This window comes from Pinus tabuliformis, chromosome 1_1 (genome assembly GCF_031772625.1).
Source record: "Pinus tabuliformis cultivar Carrire ecotype Pingquan chromosome 1_1, CPIR1, whole genome shotgun sequence".
Taxonomy (NCBI): Eukaryota; Viridiplantae; Streptophyta; class Pinopsida; order Pinales; family Pinaceae; genus Pinus; species Pinus tabuliformis.
In genome coordinates this window covers 740,675,579-740,697,660 of record NC_142297.1, presented here as the reverse complement: position 1 = coordinate 740,697,660, position 22,082 = coordinate 740,675,579, and the positions used below count along the sequence as shown (strand labels likewise).

Here is a 22,082-nt window from a genome sequence, read left to right as displayed (position 1 = left end):
CAAGATTTATGGGAAATAGTTGAAGAAGGTTTTGAAGAACCAGCAGATGAAACTGAGTTCAATGCATTAACTCAGGGAGAGAAGGATCTGCTGAAGAACAATAGGAAGAAGGACTCAAAAGCCCGTGTGTTGTTGTATCTAGCAGTAGACCAGAGTATGTTTCCAAGGTTAGCAGCAGCTAAGACAGCCAATGAAGCATGGCAAACCCTTAAGACAGCCTATCAAGGCATGGAGAGAGTGAAGACAGCAAAACTACAATTGCTGAGAAAGGATTTTGAGAACTTGAACATGAAGGAGTCAGATAACATTGACTCATTCTTCACTCATGTGATTGGTGTAATCACACAAATGAGAACTCATGGAGAAACCATTGAAGACAGAAGAATTGTGGAGAAAATATTGAGGGTCTTACCCTCAAGGTTTGATGCCATAGTCACCACCATTGAAGAGACAAAGGATCTCTCAAGCTATTCAGTTGATGAGCTGCATGCATCACTGATAACACATGAGCAGAGGTTGAGTAGGAATGAAAACTCATCTCTTGAGCCTTCAAGACCCAGATGTCCTTTGGAAGAGGCAGAGGTCAAGGCAGAGGAAACAAAAGAGGAAGAGGCAGAAGCCAGAACAGAGGAGGAAGGAACAACCCATCAAATGCACAAGGAAGAGGCAGCAATCCAAATCAGAACCAAGGCCAAGGCAGCAGCCAACAAAGAGATCAACATCATGCTCAAGGACAAAGGTATGATAAATCTAATGTTCAATGCTATTATTGCAAAAAGTATGGACATTATGCTAGTGATTGCAGAAAGAAACAACATGATATGAACAGCAGACAAAATGCAAATGTTACAAGAGAAAACAACAGTCAAGACAATGTTCTGTTAGCTTGTAACATGGCTGAAACACATAGTGAGGACATATGGTTTTTAGACTCAGGTTGCAGCAACCATATGACCGGAAATATAGCCTTCTTTTCTGCTCTAGATAAAAATGTGAAATCAGAAGTCACACTAGGAACTGATAGTAAAGTGTCTGTTATGGGAAAAGGAGAAATAAAAATACTTTCAAAGCAAGGAGAAAGGAAAACCATAGCAGATGTCTACTATGTCCCCGGAATGAGATGTAATCTCTTGAGTATTGGACAGCTTGTCCATAAGGGGTACAATGTTTTCTTTAAGAATGATGTATGCACCATCATGGATATACCACCCAGCAAAAGATGCATTGCTGAAGTGAGGATGACAAGGAATAGGATGTTCCCTCTCAGGATCCGGGCAGACATGAAAAACAAAGGTGAAATTGCAGCAGTCACCCAAGAGGCCTTCCAAAGCGTGCCAAAGGATGAGAACTGGTTATGGCACTTGAGATTTGGGCATCTAAATTTTGGAGGTCTAAACTTATTGAGCAGAAAAGGAATGGTAAGAGGATTACCATTGATAGAGAAACCGGACAGCCTATGTGAAGGCTGCATTTTGGGAAAACAACATAGAGAAAGTTTTCCATCAGGGAAGAGTATAAGGGCAAAGACACCCTTAGAGATTATCCACTCAGATTTATGTGGACCAATGCAAGCTCCATCATTAGCAGGCAGCCTATATTTCTTGACATTCATTGATGATTTTACAAGAAAGACTTGGATATATTTCCTCAAGAACAAAAGTGAAGTCTTTGAGAAATTCCAAAACTTCAAAGCATTTGTTGAAAACCAAAGCGGGCTGCACATTAAAGTTTTGAGAACTGATAGAGGAGGTGAATATATCTCCAAGGAATTCCTAAGATTTTGTAGAGAAAATGGAATACATAAACAATTTACAGCAAGGTACACTCCACAGCAAAATGGAGTTGCTGAAAGGAAGAACAGAACCATCATGGAGATGGCAAGGAGCATGTTGAAGGCAAAGCATTTGCCAAATGAGTATTGGGCTGAAGCTGTACATTGTGCAGTTTATATATTGAACAGGTGTCCTACAAAAGTAGTCATGAACAAAGTGCCAGAAGAGGCATGGAGTGGGAGAAAGCAAGGAGTCACCCACATGAGAGTTTTTGGATGTGTGGCCTATGCACACATTCCAGATCAGCTAAGGAGGAAGTTGGACAGCAAAGGGGAGAAATGCATCTTCATTGGATACAGTGATGAATCCAAAGCCTACAGGCTGTACATTCCATCTACCAAGAAGTTCTTTGTCAGCAGGGATGTTCAATTCATAGAAGAGGAAGCTTGGGATGGAAGCATAGAGAAAACAGTCAATGTCAAGAACTGTTTGTCTCATGATGAAGATGAAGAGGAGGTGGCTGAAATGAATCCCCAAACAACAGCGCCAACACAAGGACAGCAAGGTACACCATTGAGGATCAATGAGAGTGCTTCTCCAAGCACACCACAAGGAGGAAATTCAAGTGCATCTTCAAGCACTTGCACACCAAGTGAACGAGGTAAGAAGTTTAGAAATCTAAGTGAAATTTATGAAGAAGGAATGAATTCCTTATTTGCCTTGTATTGTCATGTTGATGATCCTATTCATTTTGAAGAAGCTATTAAAGATAAGAAATGGATAGAAGTTATGGATGAGGAGATGAATGCCATAGAGAGAAACAAAACATGGGATTTGGTTGAGTTACCAAAAGGCAAAGAAGTCATTGGTGTGAAATGGGTCTACAAGACCAAGAGCAATGCTGAAGGCAAGATTGAAAGGCACAAGGCAAGGCTGGTTGTCAAAGGCTACAAGCAGCAGTATGGGAGAGATTATGAGGAGACTTTCGCCCCGGTTGCAAGAATGGAAACCGTGAGAGCAGTGCTGTCCATAGCAGCTCAAAACAAATGGAAAGTCTACCAAATGGATGTGAAATCAGCATTCCTAAATGGAGTGTTAATGGAAGAGGTTTATGTGGAACAGCCTCTCGGATATGAGAAGAAAGGTGAAGAGCACAAAGTGTGCAAATTGAAGAAAGCTCTTTATGGGCTGAAGCAAGCGCCAAGAGCATGGTACAGCAGGATAGATTCATATCTATTGGATAATGAATTTGACAAATGTGAAGGAGAACCCACAGTCTACATCAAAGAAAAGGATGGTAAGATTTTGATTGTGGTCTTATATGTTGATGATGTTATTTTCACAGGTAATGATGATCAGCTCATTAAGAATTTTAAATCAGTCATGAAGGATGAATTTGAAATGACTGACATGGGTTTCTTGAGATACTTCTTAGGCATAGAAGTAGATCAAAATGAAAAAGGAATTTTTATATCTCAAGCAAGATATGTAAATCAAGTTTTGGACAGATTTAACATGCAAGAATGCAAGGCAGCCATCACTCCCACAGTAATGGGATTAAAACTCAGCAGAGAGGACAGCAGCAAGGATTTTGATCCTAGCTTGTATAAAAGTATTGTGGGCAGCCTTATGTATTTAACAGCAACTAGGCCTGATTTAATGTATGCAGTTAGTTTAATTTCCAGGTTCATGGAGAGGCCGAAGGAGGCACATTGGCAGGCAGCAAAGAGAATTTTGAGGTATGTCAAAGGTACCAAAATGTTTGGAATTTTATATCATGCCTCAGAACATTCAGATTTGGTTGGATACACAGACAGCGATTGGGCTGGAAGTGTAGATGATCGGAAGAGCACTTCCGGTTATGTTTTTAATATGGGTTCAGGAGCCATTTCATGGGCTTCTAAGAAGCAGTCCATTGTAGCATTGTCTACAGCAGAGGCTGAATATGTGGCAGCTACAGCAGCAGCATGTCAAGCAGTGTGGATGAGAAGAATGTTGAGAAGCTTAGGCCAAGAGCAGGCAAAAGCGACAGTCATCTTTTGTGACAATAGCTCAGCTATTGCATTGTCAAAGAATTCAGTGTTTCATAAGAGAACGAAACACATTGATACAAGGTTTCACTACATCAGAGGATTAGTGAACAATGGAGAAATTGTCCTAGAACATTGCAGGACTCAGGAACAGGTTGCAGACATCTTGACAAAGCCATTGGATCAGAAAAGCTTTGAATTTTTGAGGAAGTGTCTCGGTATGACCGAATGCCCAGCTGTTGAAATTAAAGGGGAGTGTTGAAATCTAATTTCAACGCAGACCACCAGAAACCGTGAACCAAGCCAGAAACCGTTCACCGGATTTTCTCGGAGCGATTTGCCGACGAAGGAATAATCCGGGAAGGAGCTCCGATACAATTTGGAGCTGACACGTGGTTCAGCCCTGACGTAACGCAACGTCATTTTCTCGGGCGTTAAAGTTGGGCAGCAAACAGGTTTCCGATATTGTTGACCTCCGTCGGATTTACTCCATCGCTCTCCACCGTTGATGAACTAAAGCTGCATACGAGGTGCATTAAAGGCTTGCGTGGATTAAACTTTTGGTTGACCGCCGTAGGTGAAAGAGTTAATGTTGGTACAAGATTTTGGTGGCCCGTTTTAATATGAGTATGGGCACATTACAATATATTTTTTTTATATAGCACGTAAGTTTCTTTTTTATGAAAAGGTATGGTGCATTTAAAACATAGGTATGGGCACGTTTTAATAGAAGCCTATGACTTTTACGGCATGTATTAAAAATAAAAAATCGTATGTAATATGTTTTTGAGTGTGTTGACTTTCATTATGCATTGCACACGGGAGGTAAAATATATGCGTATTCACAGCAGTGAAAAATGTTGATGGTGCGGTAAAAGAAGAAGAAGAACCAGAGGATGTATGCACAGCAGTGCACGAATACATTCAGTAATGTTTTGTGAAGTTTTTTTTAAGTAGCGAAAACCATGTGTGGTTTTGCACGAAGTAAGTTTTTGTAAGTTTGTGTAAGTTCTGTTTTTACAGCAGTATGTAAAATTGTTTTACACCAGTGAATGAAAATGGAGACTTTACAGCAGTAAGTTATTTTTCACAGTAGTGAATATAAAAGGGATTTTACAGTGGTAAATCTTTGTATCAGTTTTTAATGAATAGAAAGTCTTATGGTGGTGAAATACTCTAGTTCTCTGTGCGAAATTCTTTTAAGCTGTCTGTGCATAAAAAATCCTGTGGAGGTAAAACAGAGCATTGCCTCTGTGTTTAGTTTGAATTTGGTTTTTGGTATTTTCCCATTTAAAATACCCAACACAAAGGCTCCCCTCCTAATTCCAGAGCTTCCAATTTGCATGTCTCCAATACCGCTTGGCAATTTTGATAACTTCGTTTTACTCACATCTAATGTTTTCAAGAACCGTTGATATGGGATTTGGGATGGCAATTCTTTCACACTGCAACAACCTGAAAGATCTATGTGTTCCAGGGTGGTAATATTTCCAAATGCTCCATTGGAGATGACCAAACTGCAGCAACCTCTCAACACTAGATGCTTGAGTTGAGTTAAATTCCCAAATGAGTTTGGAAGCATCTGCAAACTCAAAGCACCAGACAAATCGATGTGCTGGAGGTTTTTTAAGGTACCGAAGGAATCAGGAAGCAACACCATTTCTGAGCAGTATCTTAACTCGAGGTATTTCAACGATGGCAGATCGCAAAATTCTTCTGGCATGGTTTTAAATAGTGCATGAAATATGGCAATCTTTTCCAGGTGCTTAAGCTGCCCTATGGACTTCGGAAAGCCTGAAAGGGGGGCGCAGATATTTAACTCTCGCAGTTGGAGAGGGGCCTGCAGTGTACGCGTTTCAAATATCATAAAGAAGTTTTAACTATAACTTTTGCATTACAAAATGAAATGGAATTAGAAAAAAAAAAAAAAAAAAAAACATACCTGAGATTCACGTTGCCACAATAATTTTAAATTTTCCCCCGCAACATCTAAAACTCTCAACCTCTCCATTGGAATCCAAGAAGGTAGGCAAGAGTATCCACAATTATACCAGCGGAGCCACATGAGTTGTGGTGACTGCGCCCTCCTCAATATGCGTTCTAAATAACGCTCTTTAGTTGCAACAAGTTGCAAATTCGAAATACCACGAAGATTGAAATTACTGAACAGATACCTGAGACAGTTCCCCAATACCTCTTCACTCCATCTTTTGTACCATGACATTTCTGAACACTCCATTATAATTTGCGAATCCTCAGTAAGATCTGCCCGATTGACCATCTTAATTCCGCGAACTTCAGCTATTACCTGTTCCTTCGAAAAATGTATCCACGCCACAGATCTATCATAGTCTTGAATAAAAAAACCTTAAAATTTTTATTTAAACTAAAACAAAGGAAACGACCCTAAAGATTCATCTTCAAACCCAAAACAAAGCTGTGAATGATTGAAATACTTACACGGGATGATCGTTCCAACAAATCGTCAATGTTGTTGGTCGTGTGATGCGAAAGACCACGGGGCATGATTTCTTCCTCCTCAGCAATGCTTATTCCCAAATCCCTAACATGATCATGCATTTGTATCTTATATTCACTGTCCGTTTTAAAGAGGCACTTGTTCTCTATATTTCGAAGCCCCACGGAACCCCAAATTCTTGCGGCCGTATCTCTGTACTCTCCTATAAAAAAGCAGCAAACATTCAAGAATATTTGTCGCTCCTCTGGATTAAGTGAATCGTAGCTGATTCTAAGTCTTGCTTGTATCTCGGGAGGTAGGTGGTGAAGCCGATTCAATGTCTCTTCCCAGTGAGATCTTTCATTTTCTCCAAAAAGAAGCGCACCAAATACTTTTAATGATAGTGGCAATCCATCGCACACCGTTATAAACTGATATGCCAGATCTGCAAATTCCGTTGAAAATGTAATTTCAACACAGCCGTACTGCGCTCTCCAAAACCGCCAGATTGAAAACCACAAAACCGCCCAGAGCACATCGCACCGCCTTCCCATGAAAAGTTGTTTCCATATATAGGCCTCCGATGCGTTTTGGTGCAGTCACGTGGCTCTCGTCAGCATCTCTGACATATCGGGAGGTAAAGCTCAGCAACAAGGTGGCTTCCGATATCATTCTCCACCGTTGGATTTACTTCTTCATCCTCCACCGTCGATCTCCGAAGCTGCATACGACCCGCATCAAATCAATAGTTTGCGTGGCGTGTGAGGATTCCCGTTGACCGCCGTAGAAGAGAATTAATGGAGCTGGTGGTTGATCGTATTTTTTTTGGTGGAGGCTCTTTAATAAGGTGATGGGGTCATACCTGGTATACCTTTTTGTTTTGGTGTACACTTTATGTTTTTTATGGCATTCATATTTAAAAAAATAGGTTAACGTTTTGGAGTGTGAAATGAGCTCGCGGCAGGGGAGCAAGATATTTTTTTTATGTGTTGGCCATCGAAAAAAGGCAAGGAGCAGCGAATGCACAGTTGTGCAAAAAGAAAAATGGTGGAACTCATGTATTTTTTTTGAGTTGACATTGTATTGTGTGAGAGTGAAAATGTATGCACAACAGTGCATAAAAATCAGTTGCTCATTGTAATGAAGAGCGCGTAGTGTGAGGATAATGCACAGCAGTGCTATCCGTAAAGAAAAACAGTGAGCACATGTGTTTTAAGTAAGTTTTTTTATGTATTGGATTTGCATGGAAATGCAAAAGAAAAGAGAGCTCAAGTATTTCTGAAATAGTAAATGTAATGTAAAATTTACTGCATATGTAGATTTATTTTAGAGCAGTAAGTGTAAAAATGGTTTTTCACAGCAGTGAATGTAAAAATGGGTTTTACAGCAGTAAACCCAGCACAGTGAACTCTCAGGTGGAGAGAAAAGACAGAGTTTTGTTTTTGATGGTTGAAAGTAATTTTTTGTAAATCCCTCTGAGTGAAAGAGGATGAACTTTGTATTAGGCTTTATATTTTAATTAATAGAAATATTTTTATGGCTGTGTAATACTCTGTTCTGAGTAATTTTATTTAAAAGCTTCCCTGTGCATAAAGATCATGAGACAGAGGAAACAGAGCATTGTCTCTGTGTTGGTTATTTAGTTGGTTTTGGTATTTCCCCATTAAAAATACCCAACAGTGGTATCAGAGCTAGTCCAGGCTCTTTGAAGACTCAAAGAAGCTGAAGGAAGGTGTTGTTGCAGCAGTCAAACTTCTCCAGCAGTGTGAAGACTCAGCCAAAAGAGTTAAGGTATTTCTCAAAGCTTTCCTTTGTGTTACTGTTGAAGGAACAGTCAGTGATTTAAAAGAAAACACAGTGAAGTATTTGAAGCCTAGTTAAGAATGGCAAGGTCAAAGAAGAAAGCCTCCAAGCCTGTTAAAAATGTGTCTCCCCCTTCTACTAAACTAGAAGGCAATCCATTAGAATACATTCTATTTGAAACCCCAAAGTTTGATGGAAACTTTGATGTATGGGAAATAATGATGAGGGCTTTCCTAATGTGTGAGGGGATTGAAGTCTGGGAGTCAGTGATTGATGATAGCAAGATGGATAAAGAATCCATGGAGTATGATGCACAAGCAACAAAACTAATCTTGGATGGACTCCCTGATTCTGTGAAGAAGAATCTTGGAAAATATACATCAGCAAAGGATATATGGGACAGACTGCATGACCTTCATGCAAAGGGAGAACTGACCATGAAAATGAGTCAAGAAGAAAGTCATGAACCCATCATAGAAGCTGAGAATGAAAAGCTTGACCTCATCAAGCTTCAAGTAAGAGAAAGAGATGAAGAGCTTACAAAGCTCTAGAAGGAACTTGACGAAAGCAAAAGGAAACATCATGAAGAAGTCATATCCATGACAAATCAGCTAAACAAAGCAAAGAAGCAGGAAGATGCCTTGACAAGTCAACTTGAACAAAGGCACAAGATAGTGAACAAGCTTGTGGAAGAGATTGGACAGTACAAGGTAGAGGTCTCCTCCCTTAAGTCTGATATACAAGAAGCCAGGAAGCAGGCACAAGAAGCTGAAAAGAAGATGGAGAGCAGTCAAGCAGAAATCTCCAAAATGAAGACAGATATTATCTCCTTCAAAATAGTAGCAGCTGAAGCTACTCGTAGCAAGGAAGAAACTGAGGGACAACTAGCAAAGAAAAATAATGTATGTGAAAAGTTGGAAGAAGAGATTGTCCTCCTCAGGAAGAAGGTTGAAGGGATGAACAAGATCATGAAGAGCTCTCAAGCTTTGGATGACATGCTCAGCTATCACAGATCTCCATCTGATAAATCAGGACTTGGGTATGTAGGTGAACCCTCAAACAAGCATGAAGATGCTTTAAGCAAAGGAGATGTGAAGAAGCCAGAAAGAGATTGTGATGCTCCTAGTTCCAGCATAGGCAAGGAGAAAAATGAAGGCAGCAATAAAAGAAATCCTACTCCAAGTAGAAAACCAGCTCCAAGAAGAAATGTAGTTGATGTCAAGAAGGCAAGAGGCAATGGTCATCAACATAGGATCTCAAGGCAGCAAGGCTTCAGAAGTACATCAAGGAAACTTCCATCTCCCAGGTACCAAAGTTCATTTTATGGTTATTGTTATGCTTGCTCAAACTTTGGTCATATGGCAAAAGACTGTAGAGCATTTCATAAAGATAAATGTTGTGGTCTCCGAAAATCTCCAAGAAACAATTTTAGAAGAAATCATGAAATGTTATTCATGAACAATGTTGAATGTTTCAAGTGTCATAACATTGGGCATATGGCACGAGATTGTAACTTGACATGGGCTCTTACACAAGCTAGTCCCATGCAAAAGAAGAGAGTTACACAAGTATGGAGAAGGAAGGAAAGGCAATCTGAAAACCCCTTGAACTCCCCAGTGGATCTAAATTTGTTTTGAGAAGAATCTGCCAAAAGAAGACAAGCATACATTAAAGGGGAGCTTGTAAATTTTTGTTGCTGAACTGTATCAACAGTCATTTGTTGATGGAGGATGTGTTGCAGCGCAGCAGTTAAAAATGAAATCTTTATTAATCCCTCTAAAAGGTAATATGCAGCAGTGATGAAAGAAGCAATGTTTTTGCTTTGTGCTTATGCAATATGCACAGAAATGCATAAAGAAGAAAAGATGGCAGCGCTGAAATGTAAAGAGCAGCAGCGAGATAAGAGAAAAGTATGCAGAGCATGGAGACCCTCAGAGCAGTGGGAAGACAGAACATAAAACAGCAGTTTGGAATTTTTTTTTGGAGCACATGGATTAGAATGAACAGCAGTTTTGAAGTTTTGCATGGCAATGGAAGGTAGTTTCCTTCTATGTAATGTGAGAGAATATACTCACAGCAGAATGATGTAATGCACAGCAGATGAAATGTTTTGTATTGGGAATGAAAATGCAAATCAATGAGAAGAAAATGAGAAGAAGGCAAAACGCAGCAGAACGTAAATGCCCAGTGGCTGAGAATGCAATGAAATTCTTTCACACAGCAGTAAAAAAAATGTAATGTTTTTTTTATGCAATGCAGCATGCAAAGAAATGCATAAAGAAAAACAAGGATAACAGATTTTTAATGCACACTAGATGTATAAGAATGTGTATGGCAGCAGAAAGCCAAAGGAATTGCACAGTAGTACATTGTGTAAAAAAAATGAAGACTAAGATTGTGTGAAGCAAGGGTGCATGAGAAAAGGCAGCAGCCTGTGTAATTTTTTTTGTGTGGAGAATGAAGTGCCAAGAGTATGGGCACAGTAGTATGATGAAACAAAAGGCAGCGACAGTGCAAATTGCAGAGGCAATGCAACAGCAAGAAGTTATGGACAGCAGCATGATGGCAAGAAGGAGAAGCACACAGCAATGCAAATAAAAAAAATGCAGCAACAAGAAGTTTTGAACAGCAACACATGCAAAAGAAATTTTCCTTACAGCAGTAAAGGTAAATGTAATGAATTTGTTGTTCATTGAATTGAAATGCAATATATGCAACAGCAGTGAGTGTGAGAAATGTTTACACACAGCAGTGTAAATTTGTAAATTGGGACAGTGTAATTGTTCCAGAAAACACAGAGTATTTTGTCTTTGAAAAGTACACAAGCAGTGCAAGTGTAGACACAACAGTGTGGGGTAGACACAGTAAAGAAGATGGCACAACAGTGCAGCAGAGAATATGCATTAGCATAAGAGAACATTGTAATGAGTTTGCACACACAACAGTACAATGATTGTTTGTTTTTGAAACTGCATGCAAAGCAGTGTCTGTTTGTAATCCCTCTGTTAATGAGGAAGGTGCTTTTCAGCACAGTCATTTGGTAAAACCCTCTATGAAAGAGGAAGATGCTTTTCAGCATAGTGTGGTAAATCCCTCTATCAAGAGGATGATGCTTTTCAGCATAGTCACAGGTGAATCCCTCTGTCAAGAGGAAGGTGCTCTTCAGCACATTGTTATGGTGAATCCCTCTATCATGAGGAAGGTGCTCTTAAGCACAGTTTCAGGTTAATCCCTCTATTAAGAGGAAGACAACTTTGTTTGTTTATGAACTGCATCAGAAGCAGTTGGTGAATCCCTCTATGTGAGGAAGATGTCTTTGTAACAGCAGTGTTGGTGAATCCCTCGATGTGAGGAAGTGTTTGGGTATGTTTGAACGCCCAGCAGTTGAAATTAAAGGGGAGTGTTGAAAATGTAATTTCAACGCAGCCGTACTGCGCTCTCCAAAACCGCCAGATTGAAAACCACAAAACCGCCCAGAGCACATCGCACCGCCTTCCCATGAAAAGTTGTTTCCGTATATTGGCCTCCGATGCGTTTTGGTGCAGGCACGTGGCTCTCGCCTGACGTCAGCATCTCTGACATATCGGGAGGTAAAGCTCAGCAACAAGGTGGCTTCCGATATCATTCTCCACCGTTGGATTTGCTTCTTCATCCTCCACCGTCGATCTCCGAAGCTGCATACGACCCGCATCAAATCAATAGTTTGCGTGGCGTGTGAGGATTCCCGTTGACCGCCGTAGAAGAGAATTAATGGAGCTGGTGGTTGTTCGTATTTTTTTTGGTGGAGGCTCTTTAATAAGGTGATGGGCTCATACGTGGTATACCTTTTTGTTTTGGTGTACACGTTATGTTTTTTATGGCATTCATATTAAAAAAAATGGGTTAACGTTTTGGAGTGTGAAATGAGCTCGCGGCAGGGGAGCAAGATATTTTTTTTATGTGTTGGCCATCGAAAAAAAAGGGAAGGAGCAGCGAATGCACAGTTGTGCATAAAGAAAAATGGTGGAGCTCATGCATTTTTTTTGAGTTGACATTGTATTGTGTGAGAGTGAAAATGTATGCACAGCAGTGCATAAAAATCAGTTGCTCATTGTAATGAAGAGCGCGTAGTGTGAGGATAATGCACAGCAGTGCTATCCGTAAAGAAAAACAGTGAGCACATGTGTTTTAAGTAAGTTTTTTTATGTATTGGATTTGCATGGAAATGCAAAAGAAAAGAGCGCTCAAGTATTTCTGAAATAGTAAATGTAATGTAAAGTTTACTGCATATGTAGATTTATTTTACAGCAGTAAGTGTAAAAATGGTTTTTCACAGCAGTGAATGTAAAAATGGGTTTTACAGCAGTAAACCCAGCACAGTGAACTCTCAGGTGGAGAGAAAAGACAGAGTTTTGTTTTTGATGGGTGAAAGTAATTTTTTGTAAATCCCTCTGAGTGAAAGAGGATGAAGTTTGTATCAGGCTTTATATTTTAATTAATAGAAATATTTTTATGGCTGTGTAATACTCTGTTCTGAGTAATTTTATTTAAAAGCTTCCCTGTGCATAAAGATCCTGAGACAGAGGAAACAGAGCATTGTCTCTGTGTTGGTTATTTAGTTGGTTTTGGTATTTCCCCATTAAAAATACCCAACAAATTCTGGTTGCGGTTGCGATTGACCAAAGGCGTGAAAGCAGAAAAGCTCTTCGGAGTGCTGTCTGTTTAGCCCCTCTAGCTCATAAATTGACGCCTCTGCGATTTTTGCTTTCTTGACGACTTTCTTGTCACGAGAGGTAATTAGAATCAAGCTACTGGGATTTACAATATCTTTAATTGGCAAAAAGGCTTCCAACTGGGAGGCTTCATCTACGTCATCTAAAATTATGAGAATGTGAGAGGAAAAAAGATGCCTTACAAGCGTGCTTGTTCCTTCGTGAATGTTGTCGATTGGCAGATCCAATTCAGTCAACTGCTTAAGGAGTTTTCTCTGCAAAGAAGGTAGAGAACCCTTAGCTGCGTTCTCTCGGACATCGTACAAAAAGCCTGATCTATTGTAATTTGACCTCCTCTTGCTGAAGAATTTTGTGGCCAGCGTTGTCTTACCAACACCACCTGCACCCACAATCCCGAAAACCTTGGTTTTCTCTGGCCATAACACCGTGCTTTCAAATTTTTTTAATTTTTCTTTCAGCCCAACTGGGTGTTCGGCAACATACTTCAATGGGGTTTTGTCGCATACTTTGGACACCCATTGCAACACATCATCTAAAAGTTGCTCCACGTTGCTGAATATCAAGTTATAAAAGAAAAAAGTGAGAAGCGCCTACAGAAATCTATGAGTCCAATAACTTAAAAAGGTAAATGGGAAAGGGAGAAAGGCAGAGATCAGATGCAGGTACTCACCCATCAAACACCTCCAAATCGAGACCACTTATTTCTGCAGCCTCAGAAAGAGCGCGTCTCCAATTCTGAATGGCATTGAAGTCGAACCGCTGCTTCTTTTCGTGATCGCTTAGGGCTTCAGCATACGGTCCTTTAGTGTTCCACCGGAGCTCCGAAGGCTTGACACCATAAAAGACAGGAATAATTGTAACCTCATTGGGCCTCGACTGAAATGCATTGAACATGTGCAACAATTCGTCTAGACACCATTTTGATTCGGCATAAGTCGATGAGAAAATGGCGATGTGGATGAAGGAGGTTTCGATTGCGTGTAGTATTTGAGGAGTAATATTTTGCCCAACTTCCAGTTCTGGTTTGTCCAGAAAAACTCGCAGTCCACGGGAATTGAGACTACGGTATAGATCTATGGTGAAGGTGGTCTTTACGTCAGGGCCACGATGATTGATAAAAACATCGTAGCTGTTATAAGAAATCAGGGAAGAACACGAGGCCATGGAGGAGGAGGAAGAAGCACCAGAAGCCTTGCCACTGTTGCGGATTGTTTGGTCTACCATTGGAATGTGGATTTGGATGAATGGGATAGACAGACAGATAAGATCGATATAGGAGTAACAAAAAGATGAAGGGCAGGCAGGTAGACCAGAGGAGTGGAAACTGCAGGCAGCGTGAAGCAAGAGAGTTTGTGAACAATGTCGATACACTGTGGTTGTCACAGCTAACGCTGGGCACCATCCGCCACTCGATATTCAAGATTCGCTTCCACAAAAAGACTAAAAAACAATATGTGGCATATGGTCGACCTGGTCCGTCAATTATAACATTTATATTTTATTAAATATTTTATTCAAGATTCGCTTCCACAAAAAGACTAAAAAACCATATGTGGCATATGGTCGACCTGGTCCGTCAATTATAACATTTATATTTTATTAAATATTTTATAAATGTGAGTCACTAGATGCTTATATTTTAACATTATGCATTTCATGCGTTCTTGCCGTTTCGTTTTCCTTCATTCTTTTCAAACCGATCAACATTGGAAGAGGGACCACCCAAGGCAACACCATGGACAATGTTTGGAATTTAATACCCCATCCCTCATTGGCAGAGAGATTCATGTTTAGTGGTGACGGCTCTCACAAGTTACCACATTTTTCTCGACGTATTATTTTATGGCGTAGTTTAGTTTAGAGATAAATAGATTTTTTTAGTGTAAAATAATTTTAAAAAATAATATATATATTTTTTAAATATATTTTTGAATGTTTAAATAGATTATTTTTTCTTAAAAAAATTGGGATACTAATTGTATAGATTAAACCATTTAAACTCAAATTTTAAAAAATCTTTGTTAAAATTTTCATTTATAAATTAACCTATGCCTTATTTTATTAATAAATATTAATTATATATAAACAGTAATATTTTATTAATAAGTATTAGTTTTTATATAATTAGTTAATTTTTTATTAAATAAAAATAATAATAATAACACAATAAATAAATCATCAATTTACTGCTATAGTAATTAATATTTGCCTCAATTGCTTTAACATTTGTATTTTAAAATTCTTTAACATACACCACTCAGCGTATGCCAATTATACTCATATTATCCACTCTTTAATCTTTTGCATTTTTATGTCTTAAGACTTTTCATTTTTGGATTAACTTTATTCTTGTACTATGTTTTGCTCGATAATTTGTTAGACAATTGCACTAGTTTCCATGAAGTATGAAAATCTTTGATATATTCTCTTCAAAGCTTATTCATTTCAATGTCTTAAGACTTTTCAATTTTGGATTAACTCTATTCTTGTACTATGTTCTGCTCGATAATTTGTTAGACAATTGCACTATTTTCCACGAAGTATGAAAATCTCTAATACATTCTCTTCAAAGCTTATTCATTTCAAGCTACCACTATACCATTCAAGGGTTGTATGAGAATGTTGCACAACCTAAACACGTTTCCTCCTACCACCCTCCACATTTAAAAGTTGATCGCTACTGCCTGCCATACCTAAATAATATCTTCACATATCTTCAACGAATTGAATTGAATCCAATTGTGTACCATTTTCCTTTTGAATTTCGTTTGGCACCAAGAATATCAGTTGTTAATCATGGTTTCGTTCGGACTAACTCATGTTTTTGTGAGTTGACTGAAAAATGCTCCATTTACTCAAGTGCGTGTAGACATCCTCTACCGCATCTCCCATGGTATGGCTTTAGCACCACATCCTGAGCCATTTCATCTCTAATTGCTACCAAATATGTTGATTACCTTGCTATTAACATTATTTTCTTTTCGTAGATCCAAGGCTTTGAAAACGAGAATATGATGTTGCAGGAAATAATTTGTTAGGCACATCTACTCGAATTATAACAGATCCTAATTTTGACGATAATCCGAAGTCCAAAAACTCTGGTGGGATGCTTCCTCTTGAACTTACAACAATAAGTGTAGATGGAAAGGCAATAATATCATGTTGCATAGATATTTCTTAACTTTTTAACCATGGATTTTATCAAGCACAAAGTGAGCATAGTAATGATAAAACTTGTTGAGTTGAGTAGCAAAAGCATAACCTACAAATAAATTGAAATTGCAGAAAATAATGCCAAATAAACAAGATAGCAGAATAATCAAACACAAAGATTGGCACAATGCTTTACGTGGTAAAAACCTCCTTGTGATGGAAACATCCATGGGGCAATGATAATCGTTATTCTTATTATTCAAGGGAGATTTACAACAATCAACTCATAGGCATACATTATCCAACCATTCAACCCACTCTCCATTCACTTTATGTTTTCATATTTCCTCTATAGGCTTACATGGATAAATATCAACCTGTCAATTTTTTCTAAATCTGTCTACAACTTTTAAAGTAGATGCATAATAAACTTTTTACCAAAAAAAAAAATCTTTTATATGTTTTTTTCCAAAAAAAATAGATTATTAAAAACAAAGCAAACCATAGGAACCAATCTTAGTTATTATCCCAAGAATATATGGAAATAGTTAACAACTTCTAGCAATCTCCACCTTGACAACAATTTACCTGATATATCATGCCCAAATTATTCATCACCTTCCTTGCAAGCCAAGAGAAGCTATGCACCATTTTAGCTTCTCTGGAAAGATTGGTTTTGTGAACATGTCTACACAATTTTTCTTTGTATGGACTTTTTCCAGAGCCACCACTCCACTTTCATCAATAACATGTCTTATAAAATGGTATTTAACGGGTAGATGTTTTTTCTTGCTACGATACATTGGATTCCTTGCCAAATGAATAACACTTTGACTATCATAAAATACTTTCACCTTGTCCTGCACCCTTCCAAACTCACCTAGCAAAACTTTTAACCAAATTGTCTCTTTGAAAGCATGTGAGACAACTATGTATTCTTCCTTAGTAGTGGATAAAGCAACTATGTTCTGAAGCTTTAACATCCAACTAACAACTCCACCTGCAAGAGTAAGAACATATCGAGAAGTGGATCTCCTCCTGTCCAAGTCACCTACAAAATATGAATCAACATAACCACAAAATGAATCACTAGTACCATTATAGGTGATACAGTATTTACTTGTGCCTTTAAGATACTGAAGCACCCATTTCATTGTTGCCCAATGTTATTTACCTGGATTTTCCATGTTTCTACTGACAACACCATCTGCATGTGAAATATCTGACCTTGTACTAACCATTGCATACATTAAGCATCCTACTAGATTAGGATATGGTACCCAAGTCATATACTCCTTTTCTTCATCTTTACTAGGACACAAACCAAAAGAAAACTTGAAATGGGAAGTTAAAGGGATTTGAACAAGTTTCCCATTATTCATATTGAACCTTAGAAGTATTTTCTCCACATACTTCTGTTGTGATAAAAGCAACTTACCATGTTTCATGTCCCTGTAAATCTCCATGCCCAAGATGTGTTTTGTTGTTCCAAGATCCTTCATTTCGAAAGTCCTAGCCAACTGAGCCTTTAACATATTGATCTCAACCATGTTGCTTGATACAAGCATATCATTAACATATAACACCAAAATATTGAATATGCAATTTTCCAAATTTTGAAAGTAAACACAATGCTAATACTTACTTTTGGTAAAATTGTAGCTCATCATAAAGGAATCAAACTTCTTGTACCATTGCCTAGGAGATTGCTTCAGGACATACAATGACTTCTTGAGTTTCCAAATAAACCTCTTGTTGCAATTTTGAGCAAACCCTTATGGTTGTTCCATATATATATCCTCATCCAAATCTCCATGTAAGAATTTTGTTTTAGCATCTAGTTGCTCTAACTCTAGATCAAGTAATGCAACTAATGCTAACACAACTCTAATTGAAACAAGCTTAACAACTGGTGAAAAAATCTCATGAAAATCAATACCTTCCCTTTGAGAATATCCATTTGTGACCAAGATTGCTTTGTACTTCTGAACAATATCATCAACTCCTTTCTTCAATTTGTAAACCTATTTGCAACCGACAACCTTCCTGCCCTTAGGAAGTTCCACCAGATCCCATGTCTTATTTCTTTATAAGGAATCCATTTCCTCTTTCATTGCTACTTTCCATTTATTGCTATCAGATACTTCCATTGCTTTGTGATAACAACTAGGTTATCCATCATTAGCAATTAAAGCAACAGGTGTAGCAAAATCATCATACCTTTTAGGAAAAGATCTAATTCGTGTAGCCCTTCGTAAAATTTGTTGTGGAATTTCCTCAGTTTCCTGAGAATTTTTTGTATCCTCATCTACTTCTGTAGGAGTTTCTTCCTAAACATCTTCATTATCCTCCTCCCTTGAAGATGATTGGGTTTCCAATTAAACTTGTTGAATCCGTGGTACTTTTGCCTGCTTCATTTCACCATCTACATCTGATTTTATGAGTGATGATTCATCAAATATGACATCTATGTTAATGATAATTTTGTGGGTAGTAGGATCCCACAATCTATATCCCTTAACTCCATCACCATATCCAACAAATATTAGTCTTTTTTAATTTTGGATCTAACTTAGAACATTGATTCTTTGGAATAAGAGCATAGGCATCACAACCAAAAACTTTAAGATTTGAATAATCACAAGGTTGACCTGTTTGTACCTCTTCCGAAATCTTACAATTAATTGCAATTCATGGTGACTGATTTACCAAATAAAACGTTGTAACAACTTATTTTTCCCATAATTCATGTTACAACTTGGCATTGCTAAGCATACTCCATGCTTTCTCTAGAAGATTCTTATTCATGCGTTTAGCAAGACCATTTTGCTGAGTATAAACCGTGGTTTTATGTCTTTTGATCCCAACTTCCTTGCAATAATTTTCAAATCCCTTTGAAGTAAAATCGGTTCCATTGTTAGTTCTCAAACACTGAATTGACCTGCTAGTGCTCTTTTCAACTAAATATCTATACTTCTTAAAAGCATCAAATACATCAACTTTTCTTTTCAGTAAATATATCCACACCTTTCTAGAGTAATCATCTATAAATGTTACAAAATATGACGATCCTCCAAAAGAGACTTTAGGAGATGGTCCCAAAAGATATGAATGGATGTAATCAAGGATGCGTTTACTAAAATGTTTTCCTATTTTAAATTTATGTCTATATTGTTTTCCATAAATAGAATGCTCACAGAAATTCAAATTCAGATTTAAAGCTTGGAAGTAACCTACGATTAACCAATACCTTCGACCTTTTCTCGCTCATATGACCCAAGCGTTGATTCCATAAACGAGTAGAGTCACTTGCACCTTCAAATGCTACTATTGCATGATATTTTGTCCTTCCTTCAAGCTTATAAAGGTTCCCAAACCTTTTAGCCTTCATGACTACCAATATGCCTTTTGTCACCTTCATAACTCCACCTTGAACTATACATTTATAACCAGCGAAATATGGCACTCCCAAAGATATTAAGTTATTTCTAAGCTCAAGCATATGCCTCACCTCTATTAACATTCTAATAGTACCATCATACATTTTAATCTTGATACTACCAATCCCAATAGTTTTGTATGTAACATCATTACCCATGAAAACCACACCATCGTCAATAGATTGGTATGACGAGAACCAATTCCTATGAACACACATATGATGGGAAGCACCAGAATCTAGCAACCAATTATGATGATGTTGAGAAATAGTAGAAGTGGAAAATACCTCATCAACAATACCTACACTAGTTTCAATTGAATTAGCTTCCTTTGTAGAGTCCTTTTTAACATCATGTTCCTTTCTTTTCCAACAATCCTTCTTAAGATGCCCTGATTTGTTACAATACTAACACTTTAACTTACTCTTCTTGCCTCTTGACTTTGATCTTGATGTGTCTCTCGAATTTTGATATTTTTCTTTTGATTGACCTCTTGCCACCATTGCTTCTGATGTTGAGGTTTCAAAACTAGACTTTTCTCGAGTTTCCTTAGACAACAAAGCTCCCACAACAACATCAAAATTGATGGTATCGGTAGAACTAAAACTGAAAGAGGTTACAAAATGATCCCAAGACTCAGGAAGAGAACACAATAGGCAATTGCTTTGTCTTCCCCTTGGAGATTTACATCTATACTAGACAACTCACATAAAAGAGTATTGGAAGAATTCAAATGATCAGATATATTTGTACCTTTCTTCATCCACAAAGTGTATAACTGCCACTTCAAGTAGATTTTGTTTGTCAATGACTTCGTCATATAGAGACTTTCTAACTTGGTCCATAAGCCTGCAATTATTTTCTCTCCAAGGATGTTAAACGACACATCATCTGCCAAACACAAACAAATAGTACTGAGGGATCTTGCATCCATGTCCTCCCAGTCATCATTATCCATGCCCACGGGTTTCTTTTCCCTACCCAAAAACGCCTTTGCACTCCTTGATGCACAAGCATATCCCACATCTTAGCCTTCTATAGCTCAAAGCTATTACCCTCATTGAACTTTTCAATTTCAAACTTCGCATTCTGCATCCTTGCCATTAACACAAACTTTTTCTAAAAGATCTGATACCACTTGTTGAGTTGAGCAGCGAAAACATAACCTGCAAATAAATTGAAATTTCAGAAAATAATGGGGAATAAACAAGATAGCAGAATAATCAAACACATAGATTGACACAACGTTTTACGTGGTAAAACCCTCCTTGTGAGGGAAACATCCAAGTGACAATGATAATCATTATTCTTATTATTCAAGGGAGATTTACAACAACCAACTAACAAGTATACATTATCCAACCATTCAACCCACTCTCCATTCGCTTTATGTTTTCATATGGCCTCTATAAGCTTACATGGATAAATAGGAACTTGTCAGATTTTTTCCAAATCTGTCCACAAATTTTAATGTAGTTACATAATAAACTTTTTATATAGAACAAAAAAAAGTTTATTTTATATATTTTTTTCCAAAAAACTTAGATTAGAAAAAACAAACCAAACCAAAAAAACCAATCTTAACTATTATCCCAAGAATATAAGGAAATACTTGGCAATTTCTAGCAATAACGCGATTATCAAACCTATAGTAATTTAATGTTTATTTTCTTTTGAGTAATATTGTTGGGCTTTGGTGGTATCATCTTCTGTGTTTACAGGTGTTGGAAGAAGTTGTGGTAGACAACATTCGTGAGAAGCCTATAGATGTGGCTTTGGATAATTCCACAGGTTTCAAGGAGCCCTCCATTGTTGAAAGAATGTCAGAAATATTGGAAGTATAAGTTTGTTCTATTATTTAGCATAACATATATCAGAGACAAGTGTTGGAAGAAGTTGTGGTAGACAACATTCGTGAGAAGCCTATAGATGCGGCTTTGGATAATTCCACAGGTTTCAAGTAGCCCTCCATTGTAGAAAGAATGTCAGAAATATTGGAAGTATAAGTTTGTTCTGTTATTTAGCATAACATATATCAGAGAAAGCTTAGAGTTGATATAGATGTTTTATGATTTTTTTTCAAAGATCCAGATCGTTTCAAAAGTAAACTAAATTGCCTACTCCACTTGAATCATGGAACTCTACTCAAAGGTGAAAAACACCTGGACCACTTGCATAGTGGAAGTCTCAAGGGTTTTTTTGGGTTTTTTTAATAGATGACTCATATCCCATAATCCCATTTACTAATAGGAATTGGAATTTAGTAATGGAAGTTGGGAATTAAAATTTTCAAGGCAGACATGTCACACCATCCCATTTAGTAATAGGAATTGGAATTTTTACGAAAGGCATGTCATTAATGGGCATTTTTGTAAGAAAGGCATGTGAAAAATAGAAAGGAGTAATGTTTTTGTTTTTGTTTCTGTTTTTTTTTTTTTTTTTTTTTTTTTTTTTTTTTTTTTTTTTTAAGTTTTTGGTTTTTCCGTTTAGTTGATATTTGAAGGCATGTCATATATTTAGCTTTTACTACTTCAAATGGGGTATTTTTAATTTTTATTTTTTTTTGGAGTAAATCTTAATTTTACGTATTTCTAATTTAAATTATTTCATTTAATAATGGTATTTTTCACTTATTTTATTGAATAATTGTTTATATTTTTTTTCACTTATTGAGTTGAGAGACTTATTTTACAATAGAGTATGAGGGGATGTGT

At 37.5% G+C, this 22,082-nt stretch overlaps 1 protein-coding gene across 1 annotated transcript; it reads right to left on the bottom strand.

The window, feature by feature from the left end:
- Window positions 1-12,681: 12,681 nt before the first annotated feature.
- LOC149216096 (TMV resistance protein N-like) lies at window positions 12,682-13,999 on the bottom strand. Its single transcript, XM_089389824.1, has 2 exons — window positions 13,446-13,999; window positions 12,682-13,327 (listed from the first exon to the last, which is right to left on the bottom strand). Exons 1-2 carry the CDS (start codon window positions 13,997-13,999, stop codon window positions 12,682-12,684), a joined length of 1,200 nt encoding a protein of 399 aa, XP_089245950.1.
- Between the last annotated feature and the right edge of the window lie 8,083 nt (window positions 14,000-22,082).